We start from the raw sequence: 12,168 nt of genomic DNA, 5'->3' as shown, positions 1-12,168 counted from the left end.
ATGCTATTATGTGTTAATCACAGGGACTCTCCACAGATCATCACTTTATCTGGAATTTACCTGAAAGCATTCTGAATATAAAATTAATCGATAATTGTTACAAGACGTTGCTGCCGAAATTCTACGTATTGCATAAAGTTACTTTCTTAACACAAACGCCTGGATGACCGTTGGGGTTTTCATATTTATTCTGTTGGTAATTACTTGATTTTGCCGGGAACCTTCATGTAACCGAAATGAGGATGTTGAAAGTGACTTCATTCCTTATTGTGAGTCATTTTGATCTGGTTTTATTTTTGTGCTGTTCAGTTACACTTCTAGTAGCTTTGAGTAGTCTGAATAAATACTGCTTTTATCTTAAGGATCCCCGTAGAAAGCTTGTTGGGTGACCGTGTTATTGTGCAGTGAACTGGCAACTGAGTGTTTATAAGCTGCGAGCACAAAGACGAGAATTTTACAGTACATCTTGAATGGGTGTGTTGGGGAAAAGAAAACACTAAAGTAAGGTTAGGAAATAAAATAATAAAGTGTGCAGGGACATTACTGTAAGCGCTGGGTGTGTCTCTGCAGGGAATGTGTGCTTAATTTATGACATGAATTACACACAGGGGGTGTGGGAATTTCTAGGAATAGGGCAATAATCCAGGTGTGTGTGTATGTGTGTGTGTGTGTTATAGGAGTGCCAGAAGAAACTTGAGCACAAGCTGGGCTTGGACTCGTACCTGCTGAAACCTGTACAGCGCATCACCAAATACCAGCTCCTCCTCAAGGTACAATCCTCCCTCAGCAGATTCCTGACAGCACACACGTCACACTTCAGGCTTCCCGTAAAAGTGCAGAACCACAAATATTTGCACGTTCCCCTTTAGGCTGATGAGTGATATCGGTTTAGCTTTTAGTAGACGTCATGTTATTAATGGTTTATTACAATCTTTCAGTGACGGTGTAAATGTTTTCATGGATCCTTTTACACTCACCTTATATAAGATGCTTTATTTAGTGTTTCATAGATTTAGTTTAGCTTGGCTTTTAGTCAGAAATGTTTCACTTCACTAACCCTTGAGTGCATGCTGGCTCTCGTGTGTGCAGGAGTTATTAAAGTACAGTAAAGGTTGCGAAGGCTCGGAGGATCTCCAGGAGGCGCTCTCGTCCATCCTCGGCATCCTCAAAGCCGTCAACGACTCCATGCACCTCATCGCCATTACAGGATATGAGGTACAGGGGCCCGAGTGGCTTGTTTCTACTCACAAACACACACACAGATCAAGTTTTGTTTGTTATTAATGGTGTTTAATAACACCAGGGCACGGTGGCTTAGTGGTTAGCACGTTCGCCTCACACCTCCAGGGTTGGGGGTTCGATTTCCGCCTCCGCCTTGTGTGTGTGGAGTTTGCATGTTCTCGCCGTGCCTCGGGGGTTTCCTCAGGGTACTCCGGTTTCCTCCACTGGTCCAAAGACATGCATGGTAGGTTGATTGGCATCTCTGGAAAATTGTCCGTAGTGTGTGTGTGTGTGTGAGTGAATGAGTGTGTGTGTGTGTGTGTGCCCTGCGATGGGTTGGCACTCTGTCCACGGTGTATCCTGCCTTGATGCCCGATGACGCCTGAGATAGGAACAGGCTCCCCGTGACTAGTAGTTTGGTTAAGTGGTAGAAAATGAGTGAGTGAGTGTTTAATAACGTGACGTTTTTGGGCTGCCAATTATTAGACAATGTAAAGATGATAATCAGACATGTAGCTAGCTTGCGATGTGATGTACAACATATCGTAAAAGTGTAATTGTTCTGGTAGATTTGGACAGCCATGACTGCTGTTAAATAAATCACTGAGACTCGAGCTGAACTTGCTGTCCTGTTGTTACCAGGGGAACCTGAATGAGCTGGGCAGGCTGCTGATGCAGGGCTCCTTCAGTGTCTGGACCGAACACAAGAAAGGTCACGCCAAGGTGAAGGACCTGGCACGCTTCAAGCCGATGCAGCGGCACCTGTTCCTGCATGAGAAAGCTCTGCTGTTCTGTAAGAGACGAGAGGAGAACGGCGAGGGCTACGAGAAAGCACCTTCTTATAGCTTCAAACACTTCATCAATGTGAGACTACTGGGGAATATACATCATTTCACAAGAAATTACATATCAGTACAATGCCTCGGATTATAGATCTTTTTTTGTAAAGGTGGAAAACGAAATTTTCTCCACCTAAATTTTACTTTCTCTAATGGATATGTGTTACTTTCTCATAATCTGTGATTATGATGTCACTGTCCTTTTCTTGAACTTTTGTTTCCTTGTGCATCAGATGAGTGTCGTGGGCATCACAGAGAATGTTAAAGGAGACAGCAAGAAATTTGAGATCTGGTGCAACTCTAGAGAAGAGGTCTACATCGTCCAGGTCAGCACTCATAATACAAATATTCTTGTATTATTCAGCACACTGAAGCCTAGCGTGTTAATTCACATTAAAATAATCTGAATTTTTTTTTCTTTCTTTTTCCAGGCACCAACAGCGGAGATAAAAATGGCATGGGTGAACGAGATCCGGAAAGTTCTGACCGGTCAGCTGAAAGCCTGCAGGGGTGAGACAGGGGGGAGGGGTGAGAAGGAGCGAGGGAGGGAGAGTGAGAGAAAGAGAGAGAGCAGGAGGGAAGAAGGGAGAGAGCAGGAGGGAGGAAGAGAGAAAGAGAGAGAGGGGGCAGAGAGAGAGTGAGAGAGAAAGAGGGGGACAGAGAGAGAGGGATCAGGAGGGAGGGAGGAAGAGAGAGAGAGAGAAAAATGAATGTCGCTCAGTCCAGACAGATGTGTACTGATGTTCTCACATACTGTTACGATGATCACAATATTGCTCTTGCATCATCATGCTGTCCTGGTCCTAACTTGGCTAATATCAAATTTGTACAATGTTTCATCCCCTTTCCTATATTTCTTACTGATTTTGACAAAAAATATCGCAAAGTTTCAGCCGATTCAGCAAATATGCCTAAAGTATATCTGCATTACATCAGAATTAACAGTATTACCAAACAACAAAATGCTGGCAGGTTTTCAGGAAATAATACAAATCTGACTCGTATATAAACTATTGCAGTAAATTTATTAACAAACCCTGTTACTGTGTCGCTCCGCACCACAGAAGCGATTCAGCAGAAGACGTCCGAGCAGCTTTCTCCACTTCCCAACTCCATCAGCCTGAGCCCCTTTAAAACCAGCCAGAAGAATCAGAAGAAAGGAGAGGAGAAGAAAACCGAGCCTGCGCTTCCTGAGCTCAGTTTAGTGCCTGCAATGATGAACTCAGACAAGGTCAAAGGTGAGTTTTTTTTTTTTTTACTTAAATCCAGGACATTAACTGGAAACAATCTGAGCTGTTGATGTTGCTGGTATGAAAGCCGTCGTCTTCAGACACTTACTAGCTAATGCTCCGTTATGGTAATAGAACAGAAGCTATATTGTATATCAAATTAACATACTTGCTTCGCAGGATTCGGGTAATCATCTAAAACCTTTAGTGATTCCTTCCTTTTTTCTTAAATTTTCTTGATGGACTAATCCTTTATTTCTCCTCCTCTCCCCGTCTCCAAGCTTCCTATCTTTTATTGCTTTTTCCTGATCTCTTTCTTCCTTTGCATCTCTTCGTGCTTGGTAGACGACGCAGTAACCAGTCCCACCACTGACAGGGCCACGGTTGCTAAAAAACGTTTCACGCTGCAGGGCTTCAGCAACCTCAAGAGTCAGAAAGGTATAACAGGATTCCAGCTCTTCCTGAAAATCCACAAGCTAATCGTGGCCAGGGATTTGCACTGACTCTTGACTATGCACTGATTGAGAAATACAGATTAACTGATAGCTGACATTTTGTGATTCTCGATGCAGAGTTGCTAACAGCAGCTGGTGCTAAAAGCCTTACGTTACCACTGGTTACACACTGCACACCAGGTACAGTGCAGTTATAAACCACTAGACATAGTTAGTTTGTCATTGTGTATGAATGAATCCAGATACAGTGAAGGGAAATATGTATTTGGATTTAGTTTTTTTATTACACCATACTTCCAGTGCATAGTCACTTCGAATTGACATGCGTAATTATTATTATTATTTTGACTTTGTACTTTTATACAAAAAAACGTATGTATTTATAAGATAAGATACGATAAACTATATTGACTTTAATCATCTTTATATTTACTTTAAAGATGAAGAAACGTATTTATATAAGAGCCATTAATCATCACTGACTTTTAATTGGAGTGACATTCAACAAATTCAGTGCTAAACATGGACACAGTATACACACACACACCTCAGACTAATGCTTAGGAAGCCGAGAAAGAAACCAGAAGTCAAAAAAAAAAAAAAAAAAAAAAAGAGTTGCAGGATGACCTGAAAGCAGTAGGAACAACAGCTGCATGAATATGAACAGAAAAACGATAAGCAATGAAATGCATTGAAAGTATTTCTCAACATTTCTTACTGTCACATTTGTTGCAAAAGTTTATAGAACACATTTGTTGCAAAATACTAAAAAAAACAACAAAAAACTTTTCCTTTTTTTTCAGATTTATTATTACAAATACTAAAAGACATTAAATGTGTAAATTTGAAGTGGATATATGCACTGAACGCAGGTCAAATAACAGAGTGTAAGAGTATTTATTTCCCCTCAGTGTGTATGTAGATTAGGAAAATATTCATCAGACCTAGCACTCTAACTAGAAGTCCCCTGAATGTTCGTGGAGTTATGAGCACTGTTATATAGTCGTATGCCTTTAGTCATGTGTGTTAGAGTAGAATCATTATCCAGTAGAAGTGTTCATGTCTGTGCCTCTCTACAGTGTTCCTAGTGTCTCTTATTACTAGTGTAAGATTGTAGAAACTTCCTGCTTCTCAGTGCCAGGTTTTAAACATTTAATAGGCGTTGCTTTAGTTCTCATTTATGACTATGTTCTGCTTTTTCCTGTCCTCCCTGGACTGTCTTATCTTTTCTCTCTCATTTTTTTCTTTGCTGTCTTTTACCCTTTCGCTGCCTGGCTGACAGGATATCCCCCTAGTCCTGACCACAAAACTAAGCGGCATGAGATTAAGAGTGATCCCACGCCATTTGGCTTCAAAGGTACACTGGTACTTCACTAGTACTTCACGAGTCTATTACGTCCCTAAGAGTCCACCCACTGCTCATGTACCTTTAACCAACAGTTGTTTTTTTATTTCCCACCAGTGATGTTCATGTACTTTGGATATTTTCTTGTCTGAATTTTTTTTTTAAATAGACATTCCATATTTTCTCATTGTTGTATTTCCATCACTCCAACATGCCGTCATTGTGAATGGTATTTAATATACACATAGATATATATATACAGAACTACACTGGGTTTAGAAGGGGAAAAGAAGGTGTTCTATCAAATACATTTGAAGCTTGTTTCCTTTTTCTGAATTCACACTGATTTCAAATGGCTTCTTGTTTACGGTATGTGCTCACTACATAGTACAGTAATAACTTTGCACTGACTTCATACTATATTTTTAAATTCAGTCAAAGGAAGCAAGAAGTTACCTATTATGTCACTTTTGGGACTTGTTTTGCAACTAAATTTGAAGGGTTTTGTTTTACTTCAGATTCATTAAGCCTAAAATTGGACTAGTATCCAATCAGTAAAATTTCACTGAGACTACTCTGCTCTTTACAAACCTTTATTGTGTTTATGGAATAAAAATAACATGTATCCACATAATAATAATTAAAAATAATAATAATAATAGTTACCTGGTTAATAAGTCAGTAAATTTTGACACTTTGGTTGCTATCAGGCTCTGACTGGTTGCCTCTCCCTCGGACGCAGGTCCTCCCATCTCCCTCAGCCGGAACAAATGGCTGAGCACTTCTAACCTTGTACAGGCTAAGCGCAGAGGTAAATCCAGCTGCCTGGTGTGGGGTGACCTCTGACTGCCTTACTTGCCGAAATCAAAATCACTAAGACACAAAAGTGTGCTTTAGAAGGTTATAGAATATTTCACCACTGTACACTTGTACATTATTAATCCACGTACTATTTACAGTATTTACACAATTGTGTCTTTATTGTAAAAAAAAAAAAAAAAAATCTATTCTGAAATTATGCATGCCTGTATGTCACCTGTACTGTCTCTGTCAGAGATTAAAGATCTTACTGGCTGGTGTTACCAAATTTAATGGCACTGTATGAGGAGTGAAACACTACCTGTGTTTACATGCACATTGATATCAAACTACGATCTGAATCTGATTTTATCACTTTATCCAAATCCTCATGTAAACCGAATAATCTGAATTAAAACCAACAGCTTTAGTAGCGTTCAGCCTCTGTTCAGTAAATATATTCTGTAAATCTGATCTCTAACAAGCTTGTCTACATCTTTGTATCAAAGTTTAGTATGACATTTAAAATCTAGGCATATTTGTAATGTGTAAATCAAAAAAGGCTCAATGGTGCTTTACATCACATCTTTGTTTCTGTGGGTTTACAAGAGGATTCATTTTGAGAGAAATCTGATCACTGTTTTGTGAAACATGAGTTTTCCCATGATCAGATTTCTTAAGTGCATTTAAACACATTTTATTGTTTCCCAAGTTAGATTATTTTGTATCTCTACATATTCCTTTGTGGTTAGTGCTTGTTTACATCAGTTTTATTGGTCAAATGAAAGAGTTCAACCATACACACTAACTGGACTTGAATTGGAGGTGAATTTTATAACTTATTAAAAGAGATCATTTAGAAAAAGACATGAGACAGAGATGGAGGTAGCAGAGATGAGGATGTTGAGGTTCTCTTTAGGAGTGACGAGGATGGACAGGATTAGGAACGAGCACATCAGAGAGACGGATCAGGTTGGCTGTTTTGGGGACAAGGTCAGAGAGACTAGATTGCGATGGTTTGGACATATACAGAGCAGGGAGATGGTTATATTGGTAGAAGGATGTTGGAGATGGAGCTGCCAGGTAAGAGGTCAAGAGGAAGAACCAAGAGGAGATGTATGGATGTGTTAAATGAGGACATGAAGGTAACTGTGTGAGAGTAGAGGATGTGGAGGATAGGAGTTAGGTGGAAACAGATGATTTTCTGTGGTGACCCCTAACGGGAAAAGCTGAAGGTAAAAGAAGAAGAAGAAGATTATAAATATGGCATCCAGAGCTGCTTTCTTGAAGTTTGTTCTGTTTTTGTCTCTGTTTGTGTTTTGTTCTCATCAACTGATTTCTAGTCACAGAAAGACAAATCCTGTTGATTAATTTCCCACTCTTGTTTTCTTTTTCATCATCTTTCCATCTTGTTACATAGTTTAAGTCAGAGTAACTGGACTGCCCGTTCAGTCATTTGATATTTTTTTCCCCTCCGTCACTCCTCTTCCTACAGGCTTCAGTAAGGCCTCTTTCTCCATGGACGCCTCGGAGGAGAACGACGGGTACTCTAGCGCCGAGGACCCCTTAAACTCTGACCCTGAGGACGAGGGGGAGAAACTGGTAGGTCCAGTGGCGTATTACTTATTTTATTTTTATTATATTTTTGAATTCGATCTCTCATTTGTTTTGTTGAATATTGTAATAATATGCAAGGAGTGCATTTCACTGAAATCTCTTATTTCAACTAAAGGACTTAATTGGCTTTAAAGATGCAGTTTATTATTTTTCTGTAAGTTTCCAGACTTGTAATAATCATCTAGTTAGAAAGAGGCATTTGAAAGAAAACTGTTGTTCACAATAATCTCATTTTCTTCATTTCTTCATTTCCGCCTTTATCTTTTTCTGGCCCAGAAATGTGCTAGAAGCATCTTTGCTTTGAACTTTGGCCTTAAATTTCAACTCACATTTACATTTGTGATTTCATAGAGAAGTAAGCAGTGATTTCATTGCTACTACAATTCTCCTTGGCAAAGGACTACTAAAATATGACAAACTGCTCCTTTAAAATTACTTTCCAAAAACAGACTCTTTTGTCATCACTACTACAACTTTTTAATCAGCTTCACTCCATATTAGTGCTAGATGATATGACAATATAATAGTGATCTCATGATACATTAGGTCACAGTAAGCTGTGATTAGATTTATTTATTTGTTTGTTTGTTTGTTTGCTTGTTTATTTTAAGTGTTGTCTTTTTGTAATGAAACTGAATGGAAACTGCTGATTTTAAAAATTAATTAAAAATTAATACAAATTTTATTTTTAAAAATGCTAAATTCTATACATACTGTTTCCTCCTTTTCTGTGTTAGAATGTAGCTTTTGTGATTAAAATCAAATATATTAAAATAATAATTAAAATATTCATAAAACTCAGTTTAACAGCTAATTTTTTCATCTGTTGCCTAAAATTTAAATTATATATTGTGATGAAAATCATGTGCCTTAAAAATGTCTCCAGGTTTCATGATTTCTGAGCCCTGCTATATATAATACACACAATCATAATGTGTGCGTGCGTGTGTGTGTGTGTGTGTGTGTGTGTGTGTGTGTGCAGTCTCCAGGCAAGTACAATGTGGTAGCCGACTATGATAAAGGAACTCAGGACCTCACAGTAAAGAGTGGAGACATGGTGCAGCTGGTCCGAGAGGGCGCGGACGGCCAGTGGTAAGCTGCTTAAGGTTTATTATTGACCAAATGTATATAAAGAAGCCTACAGGAAACAGCAAAAGTTTACACACCTTAACTTTCTGAATAACAAAAATAATAAAATGAGAAGAGAATTTCAAATGGTTTTGAATTATGAAACATGGGTGTGTTCTAAATCAAGACAGGACTGAGAAAGACAAGTGAGAGGATCCACAAGCTGCTCAGAACATGTGAAATATACCTGAGCTTGTTAGAAAGACAACGGCCTATGCTTGGAGGTTTTTAGTATTTAGATTCAAATGTCTTTTCAAATACTTATATAACTGAAGAACTGTCATATTCAAAACTGTTATATTAAAACACAATATTTGGCCATTTTTCTTACATCAGAAAGCATTTATTTTGTGCTGTGGGTTTACAAACTGTTGCACCGAACAGAACGTCGCTGCTGGTTTTCATTCTGTATTTGTAGCGCTAACATGAACTGAATAGCATTTTTTCAAATTTTGCATATGGTAATTAATGACTAATGATTATTATTATATGATTGATTGATGATGATGATGATGATTATTATTATTATATTAATATGTTTATTATTGTATTGTTATAATTATTATTAATGAACTAATTGGTAATGATTGAATCATTAGAAGCATCTATATGGATATATTTAAAATCAGAATATGAGAATTACAGGATCTGATGTTCGTGTGTGTGTGTGTGTGTGTGTGTGTGTGTGTGTGTGTGTGTGTGTGTGTGTGTGTGTGTGTGTGTGTGTGTGTGTGTGTGTGTTTTACAGGTTTGTGCGTAACCTGAATAACAGTAAAGAGGGCTGGCTGCCGGCTGCTAACCTGCTCACTCTGATCGGAGAGTCAAAGTCTTCGCAGTCTCTCACGAGCTCAGGTACAAGCAGCATCCAATTCAAACTTCAATTACGCGCACACACACACACGCGCACGCGTGTGCACCGACAGTATAAAAATATAAATGATAATATATTAAAAGTCACTTTGACTGAATATTTGTGTATTTTGTCTAAATAGAAGGCAGTGGCTCGGGCAATCTGAGCACGTCATCCAGCTGCAGTGAGACGTACACCAGCTTCTCCGACATCAAACCCTGAGGCCTGAGACTCCATCCTGCCTCTATAGCACTGCCTCGTGGCAGCTCCTACACACTGCACTTTCTGCTGAGACACTTCCTCCTCCTCCTCCATGCATGTCTTTATCAGCAGTTACGCACACCTTCACTCTCAGCTATTTTTTCTGCTCGTGTTATAAGGAGAGACAGAAGAAACTGCACTCCTCCTCAAAAATAAGCTATTTATATCATTTATTAGTGCAATAGTCTGCGATTACAAAAGCAACATACTTTATCCACTAAACTGAAAGCTGTGACCTTTAGTCTTGTACTCAGAGGCTCAAAATCGGTTTTGGAATATTTTCAGGAACATTAGTTTTCTACTTTGCCAACATTGTAGGACTTGAGCATTACATGATGTGGATACAGATTGTTGGAGTCGTGTCCAGTTTCCTAACTGTGAATCGTCCTGTCTTATTTACTGTATGTATTAATCAGAAACAGCTGTATATTTTAGATTATTTCCTGTATAATATTTGTACATATTATCACATTATAACTTGACCTTTTTTTTCCCTATGAAATGACAGTATATATATTGTATATTAATGATTATGTATGGTCTCGTCATATCTGGAGCTTGTCATCTGCACTATTGCTATTTTATGGGCATTACGTTATTTTTTTTTTAAATTATTATTTTATTTTATTTTTGTACAAATTTTTCCCAAACAGTATCTGAAATTAGGTCACGTTATTTTTATTGCACATCTATATACCGGTTTTAAGCAAGGCTTAAACAAAAGGCTGGTAATGATACAGCAGGTCCTTTATTTATACATTTATCATCTTGTCCCATTTATTATTGTATCTTATTTCTCTATAAACTGCACATATATTGTTTTACACCTTGACTTCAGTCTGCTGTATTTCGGTCTCGTGGCACATTGCCTTTGTATTTCTCTATTTTCATATTTGTAATAAAGGTATTTGTCTGCTTTGTATGTATATGTGTAAAGTGTAAATATGTATTTAAGAGTATGTATGAATTAAGAGAGATTAAGCTTGAATAAAGTTCACTGAAACATTTTGCCTTCATTGTGCCTCCGGTCTGTCTTGAACAAGCAGCATGTTGGTATTTTCAGGATTTTAACTGATCTGTGTGTAGAATGAGTCTACAACTTGTTATTAATGGAGAACTCCATGATGCTCTTACTTTAATCTCTGTGCAATTCATCTATAGTGTATATGCGATTCCTACAGATCAGAACGTCAAAATATTTTCCACTAATGACAAAATTGTATTGTATTGTATTTTTTTATTTATTTATTTATTTATTTATTTATTTATTTATTTACATTTACAGCATTTGGCAGATGCCCTTATCCAGATGCCCTTAATTGCTTAAATATCTAACATTGGATACATTAATGCTGGCTCACTAGGTTACATACTTAAGATACTATGAGTTTAAAACATTTGTTCAAAGTTACAATGAAAAAGTGTCAAAGGTTGTGTTTTTTGTTTTGTTTTTTTAAATGCAAACGATAAGGAAAGAAGTGCTAGTTGAAGTGTTTCCTGAATAAGTACTGTACTGTAGGTCTTCAACTGCCGCTTGAAAATAGCCAGTGACTCAGCTGTCCGGACCTCTGGGGGAAGTTCATTCCATCACCTTGGTGCCAGAACAGAGAAGAGTCTTGTAGTATACTTGCCTCTTACCCTGAGAGATGGTGGAACCAGTCGAGCATTGCTGGTAAATCGGAGGGTGCGGAGTGCAGTGCGAGGAGTGATGAGGGCTTTGAGGTAAGAGGGAGCTGGCCCATTTTTGGCTTTGTAGGCCAGCATCAGTGTTTTGAATCTGATGCGTGCAGCTACCGGTAGCCAGTGGAGGGACCGGGTGGTATGCGAGAACTTTGGCAGGTTGAAGACAAGCCGAGCAGCTGCATTTTGGATCATTTGCAGAGGACGGATTGCGTTCATAGGTAGACCTGCCAGCAGTGCGTTGTAGTAATCCAGTCTAGAAATGACAAGAGACTGAACAAGTTCCTGAGCAGTCTGTGTGGACAAAAATGGCTGAATCCTTCTAATGTTGTAGAGAAGAAACCGACATGAGCGAGTCACATTAGCAACATGAGAGGAAAAGGACAGTTGATTGTCCATGGTTACCCCAAGGTTTCAAACTGTGGCTGAAGGGGAGATCAGATCGTTGTGCAAGGAGATAGCAAGATCATGAACCGGGGATGAATCACCTGGGATGAACAGCAGTTCAGTTTTGCTAGGATTGAGCTTTAACTGATGAGTAGTCATCCATGATGAAATTTCTGCCAGACATGCTGAGATCCGATCAGAAGCTGTGGCATCTGAGGGTGGGAAAGAGAAGATAAGTTGTGTATCATCAGCATAGCAGTGGTAAGAGAACCCATGTGAGGAAATAACTTCACCAAGAGAGTGAGTATACAGGGTTGAAAAGAAGAGGACCAAGTACTGAGCCCTGTGGGACACCAGT

At 38.6% G+C, this 12,168-nt stretch overlaps 1 protein-coding gene across 12 annotated transcripts in view; it reads left to right on the top strand.

Moving 5' to 3' along the window:
- Positions 1-10,759, top strand: part of mcf2la (mcf.2 cell line derived transforming sequence-like a) — a 68,035-nt gene extending 57,276 nt beyond the window's left edge. For 7 of the 12 annotated variants that reach the window (XM_047803258.1, XM_047803259.1, XM_047803262.1 and 4 more), the window contains 13 exons: positions 678-770; positions 1,090-1,215; positions 1,864-2,085; positions 2,294-2,386; positions 2,492-2,570; positions 3,125-3,298; positions 3,635-3,727; positions 5,027-5,101; positions 5,832-5,900; positions 7,383-7,489; positions 8,487-8,596; positions 9,381-9,484; positions 9,625-10,759. In XM_047803258.1, the coding sequence (XP_047659214.1) occupies positions 678-770; positions 1,090-1,215; positions 1,864-2,085; positions 2,294-2,386; positions 2,492-2,570; positions 3,125-3,298; positions 3,635-3,727; positions 5,027-5,101; positions 5,832-5,900; positions 7,383-7,489; positions 8,487-8,596; positions 9,381-9,484; positions 9,625-9,704 (1,425 nt within the window). In that variant the 3' untranslated portion in view covers positions 9,705-10,759. Of the gene's footprint in view, positions 1-677; positions 771-1,089; positions 1,216-1,863; positions 2,086-2,293; positions 2,387-2,491; positions 2,571-3,124; positions 3,299-3,634; positions 3,728-5,026; positions 5,102-5,799; positions 5,901-7,382; positions 7,490-8,486; positions 8,597-9,380; positions 9,485-9,624 lie in introns of those variants that run through there. The other 5 variants (XM_027156228.2, XM_027156229.2, XM_027156232.2 and 2 more) reach the window with 4 other exon arrangements.
- Positions 10,760-12,168: the final 1,409 nt, after the last annotated feature.

Source organism: Tachysurus fulvidraco, chromosome 18 (assembly GCF_022655615.1).
Source record: "Tachysurus fulvidraco isolate hzauxx_2018 chromosome 18, HZAU_PFXX_2.0, whole genome shotgun sequence".
NCBI classification, from domain to species: domain Eukaryota; kingdom Metazoa; phylum Chordata; class Actinopteri; order Siluriformes; family Bagridae; genus Tachysurus; species Tachysurus fulvidraco.
This window is presented reverse-complemented; position numbering and strand designations above follow the sequence as displayed.